The sequence below is a fragment of the Heterodontus francisci genome, chromosome 7, assembly GCF_036365525.1.
Source record: "Heterodontus francisci isolate sHetFra1 chromosome 7, sHetFra1.hap1, whole genome shotgun sequence".
Taxonomy (NCBI): domain Eukaryota; kingdom Metazoa; phylum Chordata; class Chondrichthyes; order Heterodontiformes; family Heterodontidae; genus Heterodontus; species Heterodontus francisci.
The window spans coordinates 107,411,565-107,436,146 of record NC_090377.1 but is presented as its reverse complement, the minus strand read 5'-3'; the positions used below and the strand labels follow the sequence as shown (position 1 = coordinate 107,436,146).

Here is a 24,582-nt window from a genome sequence, read left to right as displayed (position 1 = left end):
GACAAGGTCCCTAATGGCAGACTGGTACAAAAGGTGAAGTCACACGGGATCAGAGGTGAGCTGGCAAGATGGATACAGAACTGGCTCGGTCATAGAAGACAGAGGGTAGCAGTGGAAGGGTGCTTTTCTGATTGAAGGGCTGTGACAATTGGTGTTCTGCAGGGATCCGTGCTGGGACCTTTGCTGTTTGTAGTATATATAAATGATTTGGAGGAAAATGTAGCTGGTCTGATTAGTAAGTTTGCGGACGACACAAAATGTTGGTGGAGTTGCGGATCGTGATGAGGATTGTCAGAGGATGCAGCAGGATGTAGATTGGTTGGAGACTTGGGTGGAGAAATGGCAGATGGAATTTAATCTGGACAAATGTGAGGTAATGCATTTTGGAAGGTCTAATGCAGGTGGGAAGTATACAGTAAATGGCAGAACCCTTAGGAGTATTGACAGGCAGAGAGATCTGGGCGTACAGGTCCACAGGTCACTGAAAGTGGCAACGCATGTGGATAAGGTAGTCAAGAAGGCATACGGCATGCTTGCCTTCATCGATCGGGGCATAGAGTATAAAAATTGGCAAGTCATGCTGCAGTTGTACAGAACCTTAGTTAGGCCACAGTTAGAATATTGTGTGCAATTCTGGTCGCCACACTACCAGAAGGATGTGGAGGCTTTGGAGAGGGTACAGAAGCGGTTTACAAGGATGTTGCCTGGTCTGGAGGGTATTAGCTACGAGGAGAGGCTGGATAAACTCGGATTGTTTTCACTCGAATGATGGAGGCGGAGGGGCGACATGATAGAGGTTAACAAAGTTATGAGTGGCATGGACAGAGTGGATAGTCAGAAGCTTTTTCCCAGGGTGGAAGAGTCAGTTACTAGGGGACATAGGTTTAAGGTGCGAGGGGCAAAGTTTAGAGGGGATGTGCGAGGCAAGTTCTTTACACAGAGGGAGGTGAGTGCCTGGAACTTGCTGCCGGGGGAGGTGATGGAAGCAGGTATGATAGCGATATTTAAGAGGCATCTTGACAAATACATGAATAGGATGGGAATAGAGGGATACGGACCCTGTAAGTGCAGAAGATTTTAGTTAAGACATGCATCAAGATCGGCGCAGGCTTGGAGGGCTGAATGGCCTGTTCCTGTGCTGTACTGTTCTTTGTTCTTTGATCAGAACTTCAATCTGACGTTACTAGTAGGGTGTCAGTGCTATCATGGAGTTGGCTACCATTTCCATGGTGGAAAAGATGGGCTCCAATCTCTTCTCGATACTGTCTGTCACATTGGAGCTGGACTTCTCCTGCAGTCACAGGAAGCTGTCCAGCAGGTCTCCCAATGCACCAAGCATCTCGGTGTGCATGCTCATCAGCATTCTCTTGTATGCCGCCCCATCGTAGTCCTCACCTGTGTCCCCTGCAGCAGAACTCATCTGCTTCCTTGCCCTCAGGTGAGCTAGCACACAAGCTATCCTTTCCTTCTGGCCTCCTGAAGCCTTGTTCCTCCAAGAACTCTGAATTCTTCTTGTGCATTCATCACTCCCTTTGCTTCAAAATTGGTGCCCCTCTATCCAGGCCCTATGATCTGGAAAGCCCTCCTCCTGCTTCTTTTAGTTCCTCCAGTAAACAGATGTCTTTGAGCCAGCTTTCAGTCACCTCTCCTAATTTATTCTTCTTTGGCTTGGTATTCATCTTTATCTGATTACATTACTGTGAAGTGCCTCGGAATTTTTTCCTACATTAAGGGTGCTAAATAAATCCAGATTGTTTTGTTCTCGAGCTCAGCTAAAATGGGAACAAAAACTGGTATGGATCAAAAGATGACTAGAAAGCTGTTAAAAATGTATTTCCCAATCACTGATTTTTGGGAGCGGTCTGCTATGAGTTTTAATCAAACATTTTGGTTTAAATTTTAGTACATGCTTTGATCTGAGTAAATAAGGAGGGACTGTTTCCATCAACAAGAGGATTGGTAACCAGAGGAGACAGACTTAAAATAATTGCAAATTGATCCAGATGGGAGATGAGGAGAAATTTCTTTACACAGCAAGTTGTTATGATCTGGAATGTGCTGTCTGTAAGGGTCTTGGAAGCAGATTCAATTGTAACTTTCTTAAGGAAATTGGATATATACTTGAAGAGGAAAAGTCTGCATGGCTATGGGGAAAGAGGGGAGAATTGGGACAAACTCTTTTAAAGAGCTGGCACAGGCATGATGGGCTGAATGGCCTCCTTCTGTGCTATTTGATTGTATAACAGTATGTCACTGACAGAAATTGGGTTTGTAATGGTATGAACCGCCACTGTTCTCAGTGTTTACTATTTCGGGATTGCTTCAGATTAAGTTGCAGTGCTTGAACCAGACCAACTGTTCCAGCTGCAATGTTTCCTGAGTGACAGCGCGCACCTTCCTCCCGACCGGTAGGGCGGCGCTGCGGAGCCGGAAGCGCGGATTGTGACCACTGGGCTGTCGCCCGGAAGTGGAAGTAGGGGAGGGGAGTGACGTCGGGAGAGGTTGGGAAGATGCCCACTGCGGTGATGGCGGAAAACTCGCTGGGATTCAGCAAACTGCTGGAGCAGTGCGAGATCCAGGAACTAGAGGTAGGGGGGCCTGCGAATTCCGGCGGGGCCAAAACTGAGGTCTGGATACCGGCTGACTGAGTCTTATTGGCAGTGCGGGGCGAACGCACCGAGTCACATAGGCTGGCGGGGGGTGGGTGGGTGGGAACTTTGGAGGAGGGGAGGGGAGGGGAGGGGGGGGACGTGTGGGTGTCTATCTGTCTATATGAAGAGAGAGAAAAGTCTCTGAGTTATGTATATTTATTGTAGTCACTGACAGGCTGGGGATTTGAGGTAAGGTGAGCCATGACTGTATAAGACACGAGTGGAGGAACTGATACAGAACATGAAAAGACACTTGCAAGAGAAACCTTGGGAGGAAAGACTCATGGAAAGCGAATACAAAAGCAAAATATTCTGGAAATCTGAATTGAAGTGCTGGAAACACTCAACAGGCCAGGCAACATCTGTGGAGAGAGAAATGGGGTTAACTTTTCAGGTCGATAACCTTTCAACAGAATTCTGATTCAGAACCTCACTATAGGAGAGGGGAAACAATCATGGAAGCAGATTAAAACACAAATTGTGGGGGCAACGGGGAGAAAAATATTTGAGCAATTTGAGCACAGCTGATTTCCTCGGATACTGCAGTATTGTTCGGTCAGCTGAATTACTGGAATAATTTTCTATGGTATCAAACAATCTTTAATTGCTTTTCAATACTTGAATAAAAGTTAGACAGCTATTTTCAAAAGCTTTATGCAGCTAAAGTTTATTTTGAGTTCTTTTGAAAACAGGCTGTAAGAGTGAGGAAGAAAATAGTGCACTGATTATGCCCCCTGTTGTAGCTTTGGTCTTGTGTCCTATAAATTTTTTAAGATTTTTCAAAATTCCCTAGGTTCTAGAACAGTCCCAACGGTTTGAAAGTTAACAAGTGTAACACTACTGTTCAAGAAAGGAGGGAGAGAACAAGCAGGGAGTTACAGGCCAGTTAGCCTGAAATCAGTCAACAGGAAAGTGCTCGTCTCAATTATTAAGGAAGTCTTGAAGCACTTGGAAAATCATAGTGTGATCAGACAAAATCAACATGGTTTTGCAGAAGGGAAATTAATGTGTGTAAAATGTATTAGATATTTTTGAGGATTTAACAAGTAGGGTAGATAAAGGGGAATCAGTAGATCTAGTATATTTGGCCTCCAAAAAGGCATTTGATAAAGGCATTTAGTGGCACACTAAAGGCTAATATGCAAGTGAAGGGTGCATGGATTTGGGGGCAATATATTAGCATGGATAGAGAATTGTTTAACGGACAGGAAGCAGAGAGTAGGGATAAACGAGGCATTTTCAAGTTAGCAGGCTGTAACTAGAGAAGTGCTGTAAGGATCAGTGCTGGGGCCTCAGCTATTTACATTCTATATTATGACTTAGATGAAAAGACAGAGCAATGTATCCAAGTTTGCTGACAGTAGTACAAAGCTGTGAGGAGGACACAGAGACTGCAAAAAGATAGACAGGTTAAGTAAGTGGGTAACAAGGTGAGAGCTGGAGTATAATATGGGCTATTCACTTTGGTAGTAAGAACAGAAAAGCAGAATATTTTTTAAAAGGCATGAAACTTCTAAATGTTGATCAGAGAGAGACTTGGATGTACATGTACAAGGAACACAAAGTTAACATGCAGGTACAGCAAGCAAATAGGAACGCAAATGGCATGTTGGCCTTTATTGCAAGGGAATTGGAGTACAAGAATAAGGAAACTTTACTACATTTGTGCAGCGTTCTGGTGAGATCACACCTGGAATACTGTGTACAATTTTGGTCTCTATATTTAAGGAAGAATATGCTTGCATTTGAGGCGGGAGAGAGAAGGTTCACTAGATTGGCTGCTAGGTTATCCTGTGATGAGAGGTTGAGGTAAATTGGGTCTATACTCTCTGTAGTTTAGAAAGAGAGGTGATCTCATTGAAACATAAAAGATTCTGAAGGGGCTTGACAGGGTAGACATTGAGACGTTGTTTCCCCTGGCTGGGGAATCTAGAACACGGGTACAGTGTCAATAAGAGGTTGATCATTTAGGACTGAGATGAGAAATTTCTTCACTCAAAAGGTGAAATTCTCTACCCCAGAGGGTTGTGGATGCTCCATTGTTGAGTATATTTAAGGCTGAGATGGATAGATTTTTGGTGTTTCAGGGAATCAAGAGATATGGTGAGTGGGTGGGAAAATGGAGTTCAGGTAGATGATCAGCTATGATCGTATTGAATGGTGGAGCAGGCTCGAGTTGCCATATAGCCTGCTCCTATTTCTTATGTTATGTTAAGCTGTGTGGTATTCCTCATTTTAGTTTTTTTTTCTAAGAAAAAGTTGAATATTGAAGAGAAAAAAACATTGAATTATTGCATGTGTTTGACAGAAACATTCTGATTGCTGATAACTGAGTGCGAGATGGATAAAAGTGTCTTTCCCATCTTAATTTGATTGCTTTTCTTTTGTAACAAAAAGTGAAATCTTAAAGCAGAGTCTATGAGGGAAATGGGTAGGAGGAGCAGCTAGGAGGAAAACTGGTTGCGAGTGAGAGAATTTCTGGCCTCACACCACCTGCTGAGTAGTTGAGCGAGTAGTTCAGATGGGGTGAGGGAGGAATATATACCTACTTAGCCTTTAACTGCTTCCCATTTTTTGCATTGCCTGTTGTCTTCTCCCACTTCTGCGCTCTGGTAAGACTTGGAAAGTTTTCGACTGACAGTTGATTGAACACTTTATGATCCCCATAGAGATCAAAAGAATCAAATTTGCTAAACGGCCCCAATAGAAACACCATACGGGCAAGATTTCACTTTTATAAATCTTTCTTGTAACAATCAAACCAAAATCAATGCAAATTAAACATGTATTAACAGTCAAAACACAATCTTATCTATTTTTTATATATATATATATATATATTTATCAAATTATATATTATATATATCAGTTATCAAATGCAACAAAGATAGATCTCACCGATTTACTGGGCACTCCTCTCAGCAAAGATGGCACTGAGCAAAATTCCTCCAAACTGTGAACTACTTCAGGTAAAGTTCCAACACCTGTCCTCTAAGATGCAAACGCTTATTTCCACTCAACAGTTCCCTTACAATCCAGAATTCTACCGATACTATCTCCACTAAAACAACGCACCCATCTGGAACTTAATAATGATCTGTTCACAACGGCCTTGATGGCATTGCTCTACCGCTGTCGCCTTAAGTAACTCTTTAAGTCCCTGAAAACAGCTGCGCAAGTCATATTTGCCAATGGCCAGCTCTCAATCAGTTTTCCAGTCTCAGCAGCTTGACTGCAAAAAAATCCATCTCGGCCACCTCCTGAAGACCCCAGCACCACAGATACCAGACTTCAGCCAATTCGATTCTCTCTGCGTGATATCAAGAAACGACTGAAGGCACTGGATACAGCAAAAGCTATGGGCACTGACAATATTCCGGCAACAGTACTGAAGACCTGTGCTCCAGAACTTGCTGTGCTCCTAGCCAAGCTGTTCCAGTACAGCTACAACACTGGCATCTACCCTGCAATTGTGGAAAATTTCCCAGGTATGTCCTGTACACAAAAAGCAGGACAAGTCCAACCTGGCCAATTACTGCCCCATCAGCATACTCTCAATCATCAGTAAAGTGATGGAAGGTGTCATCAACAGTGCCATCAAGTGGCACTTGCTTTGCAATAACCTGCTCAGTGACGCTCAGTTTGGGTTCCGCCAGGGCCACTCAGCTCCTGACCTCATTACAGCCTTGGTTCAAACATGGACAAAAGAGCTGAACTCGAGGTGAGAGTGACTGCCCTTGACATCAAGGCAGCATTTGACAGAGTATGGCATCAAGGAGCCCAAGCAAAACTGAGGTCAATGGGAATCAGGGGGAAAACCCTCCGCTGGCTGGAGTCATACCTAGCGCAAAGGAAGATGGTTGTGGTTGTTGGAGGTCAATCATCTGAGCTCCAGGACATCACTGCAGGAATTTCTCAGGGCAGTGTCCGAGGCCCAACCATCTTCAGCTGCTTCATCAATGACCTTCCTTCAATCATAAGGTCAGAAGTGGGGATGTTCGCTGATGATTGCACAATGTTCAGCACCGTTCGTGACTCCTCCAGAAACTGTAGAAATGCAGCAAGACCTGGACAATATCCAGGCTTGGGCTGATAAGTGGCAAGTAACATTCGCGCCACACAAGTGCCAGGCAGTGACCACCTCCAACAAGAGAGAATCTAACCATCTCCCCATGACATTCAACGGCATTACCATCGCTGAATCCCCCACTATGAACATCCTAGGGGCTACCATTGACCAGAAACTGAACTGGAGTAGCCATATAAATACCGTGGCTACAAGAGCAGGTCAGAGGCTAGGAATCCTGAGGCGAGTAACTCACCTCCTGACTCCCCAAAGCCTGTCCACCATCTGCAAGGCACAAGTCAGGAGTGTGATGGAATACTCTCCACTTGCCTGGATGGGTGCAGCTCCAACAACATTCAAGAAGCTCGACACCATCCAGGACAAAGCAGCCCGCTTGACTGGCACCCCATCTACAAACATTCACTCCCTGCACCACCGACGCACAGTGGCATCAGTGTGTACCATCTACAAGATGCACTGCAGCAATGCACCAAGGCTCCTTAGACAACACCTTCCAAACCCGTGACCTCTAGAAGGACAAGGGCAGCAGACGCATGGGAACGCCACTCCTGCAAGTTCCCCTCCAAGTCACACACAATCCTGACTTGGAACTATATCGCTGTTCCCTCACTGTCGCTGGGTCAAAATCCTGGAACTCCCTTCCTAACAGCACTGTGGGGATACCTACCCCAAATGGACTGCAGCGGTTCAAGATGGCAGCTCACCACCACCTTCTCAAGGGCAGTTAGGGATGGGCAATAAATGCTGGCCTGGCTAGTGACGCCCACATGCCATGAATGAATTTAAAAAAACCACACTGCCAAATAGCCTGCAGCCTCCTTGAACTATCTCTCTTGAAATCTGAGCTTGAATAGCTATCGTCATATGTCCCTGGTCAAATGACTGTTTGTTTTATCTGATTTCAACCAGTTCTGTTTTTCCAGGACCCTGAAGTTTTTAGTTTCATTTTCAAGTCAGGGTCTGTCTCAGAAGAAAAACAAGCTTAGAAACCAGAGACAGTGCACTTAACAGTATTCAACAAGTCATCTGTTCAGAAAACAATGTATACACATTCCTCCACTGGTCTCGCATTGCGGACTCCATCGCAACCTGCATTCGCTGCCCTGCCCTTCACGATTCCATAATCCTATACTGTTTGCTATGTTCCTAGAATGTCCACTCTTCCTCTCTGCATGGATACTGTTTTTCCCTCACTTGAAATTGTGCTGCAATTTAAAATTTTGTGACTTCTGTTTGCACCCTCAGTTCTGCTGAAAACTACATTATACCATGTCTGTCTACTTTCTCTTCTTGTCATATTGAAAGTCAAAATGCCATTTGTGGGAAAGTCTTGTTTTTATTGACTGCCTTGCTGGTGCCAGAGTGGAACTGTTCCAAAGTTAATTTATTTTAAAGTTTTCTTGCTCCTGCTTAACTGAATTGCCCATTCTTTTGACACGTTCACCCTCACTGGCCCACTTTTAAAATTCCATTAAAAAAAATCTTGTCTCCTTGTCCCTCAGTGGAAATTCCCCATTGCTATTTAGAAACCCCTGCTATCAGTTAAGCCATGCCTGATTAACTTTTGAACATACATTTTTCTATATATATTAAAGTTGCTATTGTTACGACAGAGGTGGGAGGAGTGCACTGTTAATTCGGTCCCACTTCTCCACAGGTCACAACATATTTTAATTTTCTCACTTAACTGAACCAGTCAATCAGATACTATTTTTCCCCAGAATAGTACACAGTAACTGGGTTTCTTTACTGAATGACAAAATTATCAGTTTATTATAAAACAAGTCTTAACTAGTTATAAAGTAAAACATAAACATGCGATCGAATTTTTAAAGATCCAACATTAACTTTTAAAGGCCCCTTCCTACCGTAACCAAATTTTACATTGCTTTTTAGTTTAGTCCTTTCACACTCACACATAAATGTACACCGCTTAACCGAAAAAGTAAAAAAAAAAAGGATTTTTACATCAGAGCTTTATTACAGACAAAAAAAACACACCTGGCCAGATCACTTGCCCAGTGATTTAAATTACACCAGCTACCATGGTGAGATTTGAACCCATGCCCCCAGGGAATTAGCCTGGGCCCCTCGAATACTAGTTCAATGACATTATCACAACGTCACTGTCTGCCCATTATCTACATAACATTCAATGGGTATACTGTCTTCACTATGCCCTGTTGTATAGAATCTCACTTAAAATATTTGACAAGTAGAGTCCATATCCGCTGCCTCCACAAGAACCAGATTCAGCAGCCAAAGTGCTTTTAACGACCATTTTTATTTTCTGAGCTTCCCAAGCTGAAGGGCAAAATTTCCCATTTTCATCCATAGGAAATATTATGAAATTAGTTGCACTAGAATACCCATCAAGATAAGCATGTAAAGCATTGCTAAAAATTACTAGTTTCATGGTCTTTGGGTCACGTAAGGATTGGAACAAAGTACGCATTTCTCCAGATTTAATTTTTTTTACTGTTTTATATGCCCTTGAAACATTTTCGACTTTAGGGTGTTTCATTGTCGTACTTAACTCCAACATATTAAAACTAGCATCTGTTTAGTCTGAGTGTCCAACCAGTTTAACTGATCAATCAAGCTTTGCAATTGCTCTGTTTTTTAAAATATAACATCATCTTTCTGTGATGACCGAGTACGATTAGCCGGGATGGGAGTAATGCTGTCTAAGTAGAATTGTTGATTTGAAATTATTCCGGACCTACTCTGCTTAATAACTAAGCCAATATATTTAAAAGCCCCACAAGCCTGACTCCCAATCTTAAGTTCTATTTTAATCCGGTTAATAACTCATTTCATAAATTCTGCAGTATCACCTCATAAATCATCAATATACATCATGAATATACCTCATCAAACTTTGCGGGATGCGCTGTTAGTTGAACACAACTTATTTTGAGCAAAACAGATCACATGGAAAAATACTACACTCTGGAAGCATCATTAAGGCCATAGACGCTTTTGTTTTGTTTACATCGTTTTCCTTCTGCATCCACTACCTCTTTGGGCGCTTTCAGAAATACCTCTCTCTGAAAAGTATTGCCCTGTAGAAATGCGACTTTTTTGTCGATTGATCTGCAATCCCATGAATATGTGGCCAAAACAGCTAAAAAGATTTTCAAGATTACCTGTCCAGCTATGGGAGAGCCCACTCTAACATCTGTATATTCCAGTTGCTCTTCAAAACCGCTAGCAGCTCACCTTAGCCTTAGAAATCTCGCCCGCAAGGACTTTTTCAGTACAAGTCCACCTATGTGACAAAGCTGGTTGCACCTCAACTGGTACCTCAAAATCAACTCCAAAGTCTCTCCAATGACCTAATTCCCTTTGTTTTACCTCTTAGTTTATCCTCAGGTTTATTGTCAGCAACCAAAACCTCTCAATTGTGAGGACTGCTGCTTCTGTTACAAGACTGTTCTGTGACCTTCATTTCATTTTGTAATTATTCAAGCTATGGCTTCGAGTTACGATTTTACGTTTGCTGGGACTACTACTGTGAGATCTCCCTCTTGCGCTATCGAAGCTTCTTCAGTTTGTGATCGTTTTCAGACTTGAGTCATTTCTGGACCTGCTGCCAGAAATTTATGTGCACTTTCTTGTTCTCCACTCTTTTATCCCATTCTACCAGTCCATGGACTTTGTTTCTTGGCCATCATCCTGAACACTCAACCAATATTTAAACTTGCCAGTAGCTTTTCCTGCACTATCCACAGTTGTTGCATCCTTCCATTTGGTAGATCTCTCTGCAATATATGTCACCCGAGTACCCAATCTAGGCAGTTGGCCTTTGGATGTGATAGCTCTGCCCTGTGTGTCATGATCACTCACATTACCACTATCCAGCCCATGGTCTGTTGTATTCTGTTCCTCAGGACCTTTAGTACCAAACATGTGAGCATTTGAGATACAAGGTGCCTCGGTTATTTCTATCAAATTCCGATTAATTATGAGGAAGGAACCATAACAGTTTGATTGCCTTGTTTGATAAATACTGTCTTACCATCACGACCTATTACCTAACCAGCATCTTTCCATTCCTTATGACCCTCTGTTTTGTCATACACCAAATCTCCTGAATTAAATTCCGTGTCAGATAGTTTTCTATGATGCCTCAGAGCTCTTTAAGTTTTCTCTGAGACCTCAGTCTTGATGAAAGCCCATCTCCATGCGTGTAAAGCATTCAAATGTATAGGAAAAAAATGGAACTAATTATAGTACCTTCTAAAGCAGGAGGACTATCTTGCAGCACAGGAAGCAGTTTTGGGATTTCGCCCATAGACTAACTGATGGGGACTATAACCTCGAACCATCAAGGGTGAATTCTTTGCATGAGCTGCCTGTCCTAGGGCAGTTGTGAACTTGCAGTTTAGTTGATCAGCTAAAATTTTATGCAGTATTTTATCCATCACTGATTCTTTCAGAGTCCATTGCTGTAAGGACTTTCAGCTGCTGTATTCATAACCACATTGTACATGTTTTCACATATGTCTCTGAACTCGTCATTGGGAAATTCCCCTCCATTAACTTTGCCCGTGTCCCAAGTCCAGTCCCTATCCATTTCTCCGTGATTTTGTCTATTATAACCCTGACGTCCTTACTAGCTATTGTACAAAAATTAAATTTGGTTGCCAGGTCTACAAAATGTAGAATGAAAATATTTGTGTTTGCCCCATAATCTTTAGATCCATGGCAACCACCTTATTAATGTCACATGCCAGTGGAAGGCTTACAGTTGGATGTGGCTGCCTCCTCTTGATATCTTTTACAAATTTCACACTTTTCACTGATCTCTTCTATTAGCCTTGCATACACTTCATCAACCACACTTGTATCTTTTAGTGGGACTTTTAATCTTTGACAAGTAGGGTGAACAAATTGTCTATGTAACTTTAAGACATTTTTTTTTCTCTCCGTTTCTTATCACCTGATGGGGCTAAAATGTGGCGAGTCGAAGAGACTTAGTAGTTGGCAGGAAAAAAGACAGGCGCAAGGGGAGAGCCAACTGTGCAACAGCCCCGACAAACAAATTTCTCTGCAGCACCTGTGGAAAAGCCTGTCGCTCTAGAATTGGCCTTTATAGCCACTCCAGGCACTGCTTCACAAACCACTGACCATCTCCAGGCGCGTATCCATTGTCTCTCGAGATAAGGAGGCCCAAAAGAAAAAAGAAAAAAAAGAAAGATGCAATTCATACTTTTGTCTAACGTTCTGGGAAACATCAGGTTTTGTTAAAGGGATGCAATAATGTCCTGACATGGTAAACTGCAGATCCACTGACTTTCCAAAATTTGTGCCTTTTTAATAGAATGTTTATTCAACAACATAGGTATCTCACTAGAGACTACATCAGTACTTGTAAACTGGCTTACTCCAGCTACTTTACATGGAATTACAATGCTCTTTAGTGAACTCAATGTGTTCTCATCAGTAAACCTAAAGCAAGTAGTACTTTAATATTCCTTATACTTGTATCTATCCTCGCTACTTAGGTTAAAATGTTAACTTGATTCACTATCAGTTCTACATGCATTTGAAGTACAAGCACTATGTCGCATGGCAGAGTTAAAGGAGTCCACAACTCTCATTCATCACAGGACTTAAACTCCTTGTGACCAATATAATTTGTTTGGATTCAGCATTATCTTCATCCTCTTTCTCAATTCTCTTTGTCATGTGTCATTTCGAGGACCCTTCCTTTCCACTTTGGGAAGTTCATCACATAATGATCCTTCGAGTCACACCTGAAGCAACTATTAACTGTTCTTGGGCATATCTGGGATTCATTCGCCTATTCCTGCTCGAATTCTGTCTTCTGCTATAATAACTTGATTTGCTAAAGGTGCTTCCATCCTCACTGCCTGTTTTTGATCCTCAATATAGATTGATACCTTTGTCCAGTATCTGGACCATTTCGAAATCTGGCAATCATTGAACCTTTGTATTACCATGGAATGCTCCATTTGTTCTATGAAGGCTGAAGGAAATGACGGTTTCCCCAGGGATTTTTTTAAGGCAGCAGACATCTGATCCAGGGTCTCCCTCTGCGAGAACCGAATACCAGTTGGAACCAGAAGCCACCTTGGTATAATCCAGCAATTTAAATGCGAGTACTAATTCAGGGATCCCCAAATTGCGTTTTGTAATCTTTTATAGAATCTGTTAAAGTCCATGATGTATTCCTCCATAGAATGACCATCTGTTTTCTGAAATTAACAAAGTCTAGCCATGCCTCATAGGCATTGCTTAGATAATCTTCTAAATTTCATCTAAGAACTCTAATAGAAGGTCTAAACCCTCATCACTATCCAGCTGACCGGCATCCAGTTCACAAATTACTTCTGATTTTACCTCTTGGAAACAACAACGACAACCTCGTTTCATTTCTGACAGGGACATAACCCATGCCCACCTAGCCACTTCATTCTTCCATGTGGTTCAGAATCCAGGAATATCGGAGGGCAATCATACTCCAATGATTAATACTTGCTTTCTGCCATTTTCTACAGTGGCTGCTGGGTTTGTAATTTTGTCTCTGAATTTTTTTTCTTTGCTTCCAACCTTCACTTTTAGGCAACCGTCCTCTGCTCCCATGTTCTGTACCAGAAAGCCAGTTAGCGAAGGATGGAAGGATAGGTGCTAACTAGATTATAAAAGAGGGATGAGTGATATTTTTCTTAGATAATGGATGGGCAGCTGAGACCTGTTGTTTGCAATTCCTGCACCATCTGGGAACCTAAGGACATTTTATGTATCTTAGGGGACCACGTGTGTAGGAGGTGTCTCCAGCTGTTTGACCTCAAACTCAGGATTTCCGAGCTTGTGGGGTGTCTGCAGTCACCGCGGAGCATCGGAGCAGGAGAGTTTCCTGGATCGTACCTTCCAGGCGGTGGTCACCCCCACAGGCAGTGAGAGTTCAGGATAGTGGATGGATGGCCATCCGCCGCAGTAGGAAGAGGCAGGAAGTACTGGAGTCTTCGGGATGTCTGCTACTCTCAAACTGGTACTTGGCAACGGAGACTGCTGGGAGTGACGACACCTTGAAGGAGTGCAGTCCAAACCATGGCACCAATGGGCAAGGGACTGCACAGGAGGGAACAGCTAAGAGTAGAAATGCAGTCATAGGAGATTCCGTAGTTAAGGGGACAGACGTCTGTAACTGTCATTGTGAGTCCCACATGGTGTGTTGTCTCCCTGGTGCCAGGGTAAAGGACATCACGGAGAGGATGCAGATTATTCTGCAGTGGGAAGGGAGTGAGCTGCAAGTTGTGGTACACATTGGTACCAACAACGTAGAGAGGGCAGGTACTGAGGTCCTGTGGTCAGTATTTCAGGAGCTAGGGAGGAAGCTTAAAAAGTAGGGCTTCAAAGGTTGTAATCGCTGGATTACTCCCAGTGCCACGCCCTAGTGAGAGTATAAATAGGAAGATAGGGAGGATCAATGCGTGGCTTGAGACATGTTACAGGAGGGAGGGCTTCAGATTCTTGGGTCATTGGGGCCAGTTCTGGGGCAGGAGGCACCTATTCAAGAGTGGTTGCAACTCAACAGGACTGGGACCAATGTTCTTGTGGGGAGGTTCACTAGTGTGGTTGGAGAGGGTTTAAACTAAATTGGCAGGGGGGTGGGAACCCACAAACGGAAGTAGAAAAGAGGAATAAGGTGCATGAAAGAGTAAGCGTGTTGGATAGTACTAGAGAATGAAGTAGTACCATATTAGGAGCAGGCTAAGGAGGACTATGAGGAATACAAAGACTGGTTTACAATGGATGTATGCAAATGCGCAAAGGATGGTAACAAAGCATGGTGAGCGACAAGCACCAATAGCCATTTGGGAATATGTAGTGACACTAACTGAAATGGAGCTTAAAACTGGTGAGGACTGGGCGCTTAATAGTCAAGGATACAAAGTGTTCAGAAAAAATAAGGAAGGAGAAAAGGGAGGTGGGGTGGCAATACTGAATAGGGAACATATTGTAGTGTTGGAAAGAGGGAATGTCCTCTTGGTTCCATTTGATTAGAGTTGAGAAGCAAAAAGGTGATGCCGCTCTGACTATTCTGTGGGCCTCAAAATAGTGAGAGAGAGATAGAGGAGCAAATCTGTAGGGATATCCCAGAGATGGGCAAGAATTAGAGAGGTGATATTGGGGGACTTCAGTGACCTAAATATCGATTGGGATAATGTTCGAGTAAAGGGAATAGAGGGGAAGGAATTTCTGAAATGCGTTCCTTCCTTGACCAGTATGTTCTTGGTCCGAGTAGGAAGGAGGCGTTGTTGGATCTGGTGCTGGGAAGTGAAATGGGCCAAGTGGACCAAGTGTCTGGGGGAACACTTTGGTACGAGTGATCATATCATAAGGTTTAGATTAGCAATGGAGAAGATCAAGGAACAACCTATAAAGTAGTCTAAATTGGAAGAGGGCTAATTTCTTTGAGATGAGAAGGGATCTAGATGGGGTAAAATGGAACCAAAGATTGACAGAAAAAACTGTAATGGAGAAATGGGTGATCTTTAAGATGTTTCAGGTGCAGGCTAGATGCATTCCAACAAAGGCAAAAGGTAAGGGAACTAACGCCAGGGCTTCTTGGGTGTTGAGGGTGGTAGAGAATCTGATGAAGCAAAATAAAGATGATGTATGATGTATGTCAGGTGAATTCTTCAAGCGAGAACCAGGCCAAATACAATAAGTTCAGAGGGGAAGTGAAGAGGAAAATATGACTGGCAAAGAGAATATGAGGATAGAATGGCAGTTAACATAAAAGGGAGCCCACAAATCATCGACTGGCATGTAATTTTTTTTTGTGTAGCGAGTAGTTAGAATCTGGAGTGCACTGCCAGAGAGTGTGATGGAGGCAGATGCAATCGTGGCTTTCAAAAGGGAATTGGATAATTATCTGAAGAGAGAAAACTTGCAAGGCTACGGAGAAGGACAGCAGGTGCACTTGTTTTGTGACAATTAGTTGAGATGGAGTATAGTACAGAACAAGAAAATTAGGAGTTGCTAATGGGCAGCAAAACAGTAGAAGTAAGTCATTTTAAAGAAGACATCACTGTGGTTGATTTTTTTAATATACATTTCATGGGATGTGGGCATCGCAGGCATGGCCCGCATTTGTTGCCTATCCTAAATGCCCTTGACAACTGAGTAACTCGCTAGGCCATTTCAGAGGCCGTTAAGAGTCAACCACATTGCTGTGGGTTTGGAGTCACTTGTAGGCCAGACCAGGTAAGGACGGCAGATCATCAATGGAACCAAACTCCTTGAGGAAGGACTCCAATGACTAGTCAAGCGACTTCCAGGTAGTTAAAATTTAGCTCCTGTCTACCTGGCTACAGCTGTTTTTTTCTTGAAGTTCAGGTTGTGGTAGTGTCATTTATCTGATTTTTATATTGAAATTGTAAACTCTTTGGAGACTAGTTGAGCAAGAAGAGGCTAGTTCTTCACATGCATTGTGCCTCATCTGTACTTCTACTTGGTGCCACAATCTGTGAAATTTGCCAAAGCAGGCAGCTAAGTGAACAACAGAACTGGTTAAACTGGTGAAGCATCTTCGGAGATGTGATTTATATGAATTCGGGGTAGTGTATTCGTGTGAGGAGAACAATGGATTGTGTACATGTTACAGGATATCTGTAAATTAACATCTGCATGCGGCAGGCTTGAAAATCGACGCTGAGCCGGTTTTATGCAGTATGCAGAAGCACTAGAACTGGTTCAGAATACTAGCGCAACAGATGAAAGGACAATTGTTCTGATAACAGACAACACCACCCACAAAAAAGTGTGTCTAACTCAAATGTACATTAACGACTAAATAATAGGGCAAGAGCAAATCTAGAACTTTTTCATAAGAAAAATCATTTTCTTTGACAATTTGATAAAGTGCAGGTTAATTACATTATTGGAGAAATCGACTTAGAGGAATAACTAAGCTTAGCATTGAGAGACTTCATCAACGTGCAGAATAGAAACTGCAGCATCTCCGAGCTGATGATTCTATGTGGTGTTGGCATTATTCATGTTGGCATTAACTCCTTACTGGATTTGAAAAGTTTTTATTTGAGTGGTACTAATACACTTTTATCTTGAATTTGCAGGCTCCTGGTGGAATAGCAACACCACAGGTTTATGGTCAACTGCTTGCTTTATATCTCTTACACAATGACATGTGAGTATTGAATGAAGAGGTAATGTGTCTCACAAATCTGTCTAACTTCCATCCATCTCCACCAGGCGCAAATGCTTGAGCAAGGTTCAATGTCATTAAGATTTTAATAAAATATCATGGTGACTCGTGAAAATATTTTGCACTGTCTCCAATTGATGTGTACTTAGCATTTAACAGTAAGCTGTAAACTTCTGTCTACCTAAATTTGGGCAGTGTGTAATTTAGGTTGTGTGCGCCAAGATTTATTTTGAGTCATATAACATTAAAATTAAGTATCGATGGCAGTAATCCATTCTCTGGTGCATGCCTAAAGAGCTCGCTGCTATAGTACCTGTCCATATAAAAGGTAAAAGGAAAACTTGCATTCGGAGTGCTATTCAGGTATTCAGAATGTCCTGAAGCACTTCACAGACAATGAATTATTCTTCAAAAGTGATTAAAATTAAGTATCAATGGTCACAGGTGGGAACAATTTGAGGTGACAAATTGAGGAGATGCAATTAGTATATTGGTGGGCATTAATCTTTATTGACCTAATCGGAGAATTTTCTCTTGCCTATTCATGCTGATACTTAAAATAAATCTAGTCAGTACCATAAAATACCCTACCTCTGGCTATATCACTGTGGTCTCTAAATCAGGAAGTGTGCTTCTAGTCTTTCAGAATCTCAGCTGACATTACAAGAATTTGTATTTGTTTAATGCCTTTAATGCGGCAAGCCCCCTAAGTTACTTTGCCATTCAGGTTCTTACCTGGGCAGGTGTAGGAATTGTGGTGAAGGTAAGTTTTGAAGCTAAGAAAGGATGAAACAAGGTGTAGGATTTGGCAAGAGAGTTCCATAGTTTAGGGTTATGTTGACTGAAGGTCCTGCCTTTCATCTTGGAGAACGCAGTAGACCAGAGTTGGAAGAATGAAGGATAAGAGTGGGAATGAAGGACTTGAAATTGCGGAGTCGAGAAGAATGAGTCCATGGAAGGATCTGTCGCTAAGGATGAGGATTTTGAAGTTGAAGGAGTGCTTTGTTGGCTGAGGGGTGGCTATCTTTCAGGTAATATAAACCAAGGCACACCTGTTCACAGAATTGTTACAGTGCAGAAGGAGGTCATTCAGCCCATCATGTCCGCGCTGGTTCTCTGAAAGAGCAATTCCCTTAGTTCCATTCCCCTGCCTTCTCCCCGTAACCCTGCACATTCTTCCTTTTCACATAACTGTCTAATTCCCTTCTAAATGTTTCAGCTGAACCTTCCTCCACCACATTTTCAGGCAACATTCCAGACCTTAACCACTCGTCACGTGAAAAAGTTTTTCCTCGTGTCATTTTTGCTTCTCTTAGCAAATACTTTAAATCTGTGCCCTCTTGTTCGCGATCCTTTCACGAGTGGGAACAGTTTCTCTCTAACTACTCTGTCCAGACCCCTCATGATTTTGAATACCTCCATTAAATCACCCTCTGCCTTCTCTTCAAGGAAAACAGTCCTAACTTCTCCAATCTATCTTTATAACTGAAATTCCTCATCTCTGGAACCATTCTTGTGAATCTTTTCTGTACTCTCTCCAATGCCCTCACCTCTTTGCTACCTGTTCCAGTCGATGCAATAGATCCCATGTCACTAGTATGGTGCCTTAGTCAATATTTTCTAACACCTACTTCTACCTCAGCACCACCTCTTTCCGCTCCTCCACTGCTTCTGTGTTGTCAGACCATTTGTCCAGCATCCAAGCTCCTTGGCCACTAACTCAGGCTGAACCAAACTTTTGAAAATCTTTTTGACCCTGAGGTGAGTTTCTGACCTTGTGTCCCGTCTTCACAAAGACGTTTTACTATTTCTTCCATAACAGCATCCACCTCCCACTTCCACCTTTCCACATCCCCCTTTCCACATCCCCCTTGCCCAACTCAGTCCATGTGAGAGTCTCGGTGTCAGCCTAGGCTCAGTGGCTAGCATTCTTGCCTCTGAGTCAGAAGAATGTGGGTTCCAGTGCCATTCCAGAACTTGAGCACAAAATCTATGCTGACACTCCTGTCCAGTACTGAGGGAGGGCTGCACTGTCTGAGTTGCAATCTTTTGGAAGAGATGTTAAACTGAGGCCCTGTCTGCTCTCTCAGGTGGACATAGAAGAGCAGGAGAGTTAACCCAGGTGTTTTGGCCAATATTATCCCTTAATAATCAATAAAAACAGATTATCTGGTCATTATCACATTGCTGTGTGTAAATTGGTTGCTGCATTTCCTATGTTACAACAGTAACTAAACTTCAAAAGTATTTCATTGACTATAACATTATTTGAGATCTCCTGAGATCCTGAAAGGTGCTATATAAATGCAATTCTTTTTTCTTTTATGTGCTGCTATAATGTTCAACAGCTGTCCTGCTTGCCAGCCATCCTGGTTCCTCACAAGCCTTCATTAGCTCTCAGTACCCCAACACTTCAACTTTAAAATTCTCATCCTTGTGTTTACATTCTTCCATGGAGTCACCCCTCTCTATCTAGCCTTCTCCAGTATATCTCTTTGCCCTCCAAGCTCTCCATTCCTGTATTCTACCAGCCCCTTGTATGCCTTTCTCTCCCTCCCCCTTGCTTCTAATGTTGATGGTAATGCCTTTAACTCAATACTTTGGAGTTCCTTCCCTAAACTCTTTCATTTGTTCACATCGCTGTCATTTAAGACCACCCTTAAAGCCCACTACTTTCGCCATCCCTCCTAATACCTCTGAACTGGTGTCTTTTTTTTAATGCCTCCATTTTGCTATATTAAAGACACTAATTAAATGGAAGTAGATGCTCTACCAAACACTGCAAACACTCATTTCTTTGTATTTGCCAGATGTTGCTGATGCATAATGCCTGCTGAGTTTACCCATATAATAAGTGATCCATTCCAAAAGCAATTAATTGTATTTTGAGATGTTACAACATAAATATTATCAAGACAGTATTGATTTTATGATCACCCTGGCACCACAGAGTTCTAAGGCTATTGCTGTTTAGATTCTGTACTTGCCTAATTTTGGAAGTATAGAGTTGATAGGGTAGCAGAGCTTGAATGGTGGTGGAGTCGCTACAGGGCATCCATGAGGCTGAGAGCTTCATGGATAGCAGGTTTCTGGAAGTGGTCGCCCTGCAACTTAGAAATGTGCAGGCAGAGAAGGAATGGGCGAATGCCAGAAGGGGATGGGCAGTGATCCCACGAGTGCATCTTGCTCTCAAACAGGTATTCAGTTCTGAATACTGGTGAGAATGATGGTTCTTGTGGGGAGTGCAGGCAGAGCCAAGTCCAAAGCACCATAGGTGGCTCAGCTGCACAGGGGCGAGGAAGAAGAGTGGTAGTGGATTCGATAGTGAGGAGAACAGGCAGGCACTTCTGCAGCCACAGAATTGGCTCCTAGATGGTATGCTGCCTCCCTGGTGCCAGGGTCAAGGATGTCACTGAGCGGCTGCAGGACATTCTAAGGGGGGAGGATAAACAGCCAGAGGTCGTGGTCCATATCGACAGCAGATGGACAGGCACAAAGAGGGATTAGGTCCTGAAGGCAGAGTTTAGGGAATTAGAAGAGGGATTGCAAAGTAGGAGCTCAAAGATATGTTGCTGGAGAGATGGTGCAGGAGGAAGGGCTTTAGATTCCTGAGGCATTGTGATTGCTTCTGCGGGAGGTGGAACCTGTGCAAGCCAGACAGATTGTACCTCAACAGGGCCGGGATCAATATTTGCGATGGGGGTTTTGCTGGTGCTGTTGGGGAGGATTTAAACTAGCCTGGCAAGGGGATGAGAACCTGAGAGTGGATTCAGAAGGGGAAGAAAAAACATTGGAAATGGAAGGCAGAAATTTAGTAAGTGTGTTTGGAAGGCAGGGGAAACAAAGGCTAGAAAATAGACAATAAGGGAGCTTGACAGCACTAAACGGTGTATACTTCAATGCAAGAAGTCAAGGGAATAAGGCAGATGAGCTGAGAGCGCAGCTTAACACATGGGAATGTGATATAGCTATTACTGAGACGTGGCTGAAAGAGAGGTAGAAATGGCAGCTTAATATTCCTGATTACAACATTTTCAAATTAATTCGGGAGGGGTATAAAAAAAAAGGAGGGGCAGTCACTATATTGATTTAAAGAAACATTTATAGGTGTGGGGAGGGATATGGTAGAAGGATCATCGAATGAAGCCATATGGGTTGAACTGAAGAACAAAAAAGGGGCAATCACACTACTGGGAGTGTACTATAGACGCCCAAAGACTTCGGGAGATAGAAGAACAAGTATGTAGGCAAATCTGAGAAATAACAAAAGCAATAGGACAGGAATAGTAACGGATAGAATTAGTGTGAAAGGCACAGAGGAAGCAGCGTTCTTAAAATGCATTCAGGAGAACTTTTTTAGCCAGTACATAGCAAGCCCAACAAGAGAGGGAGCGGTTCTAGACTTAGTTTTAGAGAATGAAGCTGGGCAGATGGAAGGGTTATCAGTTGGGGAGCACTTTGGAAGTGATCATAGATTTAGGGTAGTTATGGAGGACAAAGATAGACCAAGAATAAAAGCTCTCAATTGGGGAAAAGCTAATTTTACTAAGCTGAGATGTATTCGGCTAAAGTGGACTGGAAACAGCTACTTGAAGGTAAGTCAGTGCCAGATCAGTGGGAGGCATTCAGGGAAGAGAGAGGGAGAGGTCAGAGAAAATATGTTCCTTTCTTTCAAAAAAAAAGGTTGAACTAACAAATCCAGAGCCCCCTAGATGTCAAGGGGCTTAAAGGAAAACAAAGGAAAGCTAATGACAGATACAGAGGGAGGGCTGAATATTGCAGAACACTTAGAGGAGTACAAAAAGTGTAGGGGTGAAATTTAAAAAGGAAATTAGGAAAGAAAAGAGAGGTCATGAAAAAATATTGGCAAATGAAATCAAGGAAAACCCAAAGGCTTTTTAATAAACACGCAGAGCGAGAGGGTAACTAAAGAAAAAATAGGGCCTGTTAGGGACCATAGTGATAAAGGAATTATTAAGGGGTTTAACATCTTTGAAATTGGATAAATTCCCAGACCCAGACGAAATGTATCTTGGGCAGCTCAGGGAAGTAAGAAAAATAGTGGAGGCTCTGACCATAATTTCCAATCCCCTCGGACTACAGGTGTGCCAGGGGACTGGAAGATAGTTAACGTTGTACCATTGTTTAAAAGGGAGATGGGGGTAGTTTGAGTAATTAGAGCCAGTCAGTCTAACCTTGGTGGTGGGAAAATTTATTGGAAAAATTTCTGAGGGACAGGATAAATCTTCATTTAGAAAGACATGGATTAATCAAAGTCAGTCCGCACGATTTGTTAAGAGAAGGTTGGGTCTTGAATTTTTTGAGGAGGTAACAAGGAGGGTTGATGAGGGTTGTGCATTTGATGTAGTCAATATGGATTTTAGCAAGGCTTTTGATAAGGTCCCACCTAGCAGACTGGTCACAAAAGTGAAATTCTGTGGGATCCAAGGCAAAGTGGCAAGTTAGAACATAAGAAATAGGAGCAGGAATAGGCCATTCGGCTCCTTAAGCCTGCCCCGCCATACAATAAGATCATGGCCGATCTGCCCCAGACTTCATGCCAGCTCCTCATGGCTCTCAACTCCTTGATATTTCAAAAATCTATCTACCTCCTCTTTAAATACTTTCAGCGATCTAGCCTCCGCAACTCCCTGGGGTAGAGAATTCCAGGCATTCACTACCCTCTGAGAGAAGAAATTCCTTTTTGTCTCAGTTTTAAATGTGTGTCACCTTATTCTGTAACTATGTCCCCTAGTTCGCTATTCCACCCCCCCGCCCCCCCGGTGGAAACATCTTCTCAACATCTACCCTGTCAAGCCCCCTCAGAATCTTGTACGTTTCAGTAAGATCACACCTCATTCTTCTAAACTCTAATGAATAAAGGCCTAACCTGTTTAGACATTCTTGATAAGTCAGCCCCTTCATCCCAGGAATCAGCCTAGTGAATCTCTTTTGAACTGTCTCCAATGCTAGTATATCCTTTCTTAAATACGGGGACCAAACCTGTACACAGTACTCCAGGTGCGGCCTGTTGGATCCAAAATTGGCTCAGAGGCAGGAAGCAAAGGTTAATGGTCGATGGGTGTTTTTGTGACTGGAAGGTTGTTTCCAGTGAGGTTCCACCGAGCTCAGTACTAGGTGCCTTGCCTTTTGTGGTATATATGAATGATTTGGACTTGGATGTAAGAGGTATGATTAAGAAATTTTCAGACGATACAGAAATTAGGCATGTAGTTGATAATGAAGAAAGCTGTAGAGAGCAGGAAGATATCAATGGACTAGTTGGGCGGCACAGTGGCGCAGTGGTTAGCACTGCAGTCTCTCCGCTCCAGCAACCTAGGTTCGATTCTGGGTACTGCCTGTGCGGAGTTTGTAAGTTCTCCCTGTAACCGTGTGGGTTTTCGCCGGGTGTTCCGGTTTCCTCCCACAGCCAAAGACTTGCAGGTTGATGGGTAAATTGACCATTGTAAATTGCCCCTCGTGTAGGTAGGGGAAGTGAGGGAAGGTGGGGATGTGGTAGGAATATGGGATTAATATAGGATTAGTATAAATGGGTGGTTGATGGTCAGCACAGACTTGGTGGGCCGAAGGGCCTGTTTCAGTGCTGTATTTGTAAATAAATAAATAAAACATAAATGGAGTTCAATCTGGAGAAGTTTGAGGTAATGCATTTGGGAACAGTTAACAAGGTAAGAGAATACACAAATTGTAAAATACTGAGGTATAGAGGAGCAGATGGACTACATGTTCACAGATTCCTGAAGGTGGCTGGACAGGTCGATAATGTAGCGAAGAAGGTATACAGGATACTTGCCTTCATTAGCCGATGCCTGGAATATAAGAACTGTGAGGTTATGCTGTATGCTATAAAACACTAGTTAGGCCACAGCTGGAGGACTGCATGCAGTTTTGGTCACCGCACTACAGGAAAGATGTGAGTGCATTAGAGAGGGTACAGAGGAGATTTACGAGGATGTTGTCTGGACTGGAGAATTTTAGTTATGCGGAAAATTGGATAGACTAGGATTGTTTTCTTTGCAACAGAACAGGCTGAAGGAAGACCTAATTGAAGTGTATAAAATTGAGGGGTCCAGCTGGAGTGGATAGGAAGGCCCTATTCCCCTTGGTTGAGGGATCCATTACCTGGGGACATAAATTTAGAGTAAGAAATAGGAGGTTTAGAGGGGATTCAGGGGCAATTTCTTTCACCCAGAGGCTGGTGGGGATCTGGAACTCACTGCTTGAAAAGGTGGTAGAGGCGGAAACCCTCACAATGTTTAAAAAGTATTTGGATATGCCCTTGAAGTGCTATAACCTACAAGGCTATGCACCAAGAGCTGGAAAGTGGGATTAGGCTGGATGGCTACTTGTCAGCCAGCACTGACATGATGGGCCGAATGGCCTCCATCCTTGCTATAATGACTGTGATTTCTATGATTCAGCTTGCATGATTGTAATTGCATTCCAATCTCCTTAAGTCAGATTGGAGTTCTTAGCTATGTTGCATGTATGTCTGACATCAGTTAACTCCTGATTTTGATATAGGCAGAGCAACGGCACCTCAAATGTTTGAATATTGCGGTACTTCTGTGACCCAATTTTTCTGCAGGAGCTGGTGATAATCGTGTCAGTTGCTGATG

The 24,582-nt window shown here is 42.9% G+C and overlaps 1 protein-coding gene across 2 annotated transcripts in view; it reads left to right on the top strand.

Annotated features, from left to right (window-relative positions):
* The first annotated feature begins 2,468 nt into the window (after positions 1-2,468).
* cops8 (COP9 signalosome subunit 8) overlaps positions 2,469-24,582 on the top strand; it is a 65,062-nt gene continuing 42,948 nt past the window's right edge. For both annotated transcript variants that reach the window (XM_068035872.1, XM_068035871.1), the window contains exons 1-2: positions 2,469-2,588; positions 16,854-16,924. In XM_068035872.1, the coding sequence (XP_067891973.1) occupies positions 2,511-2,588; positions 16,854-16,924 (149 nt within the window). In that variant the 5' untranslated portion in view covers positions 2,469-2,510. The remainder of the gene's footprint in view (positions 2,589-16,853; positions 16,925-24,582) is intronic.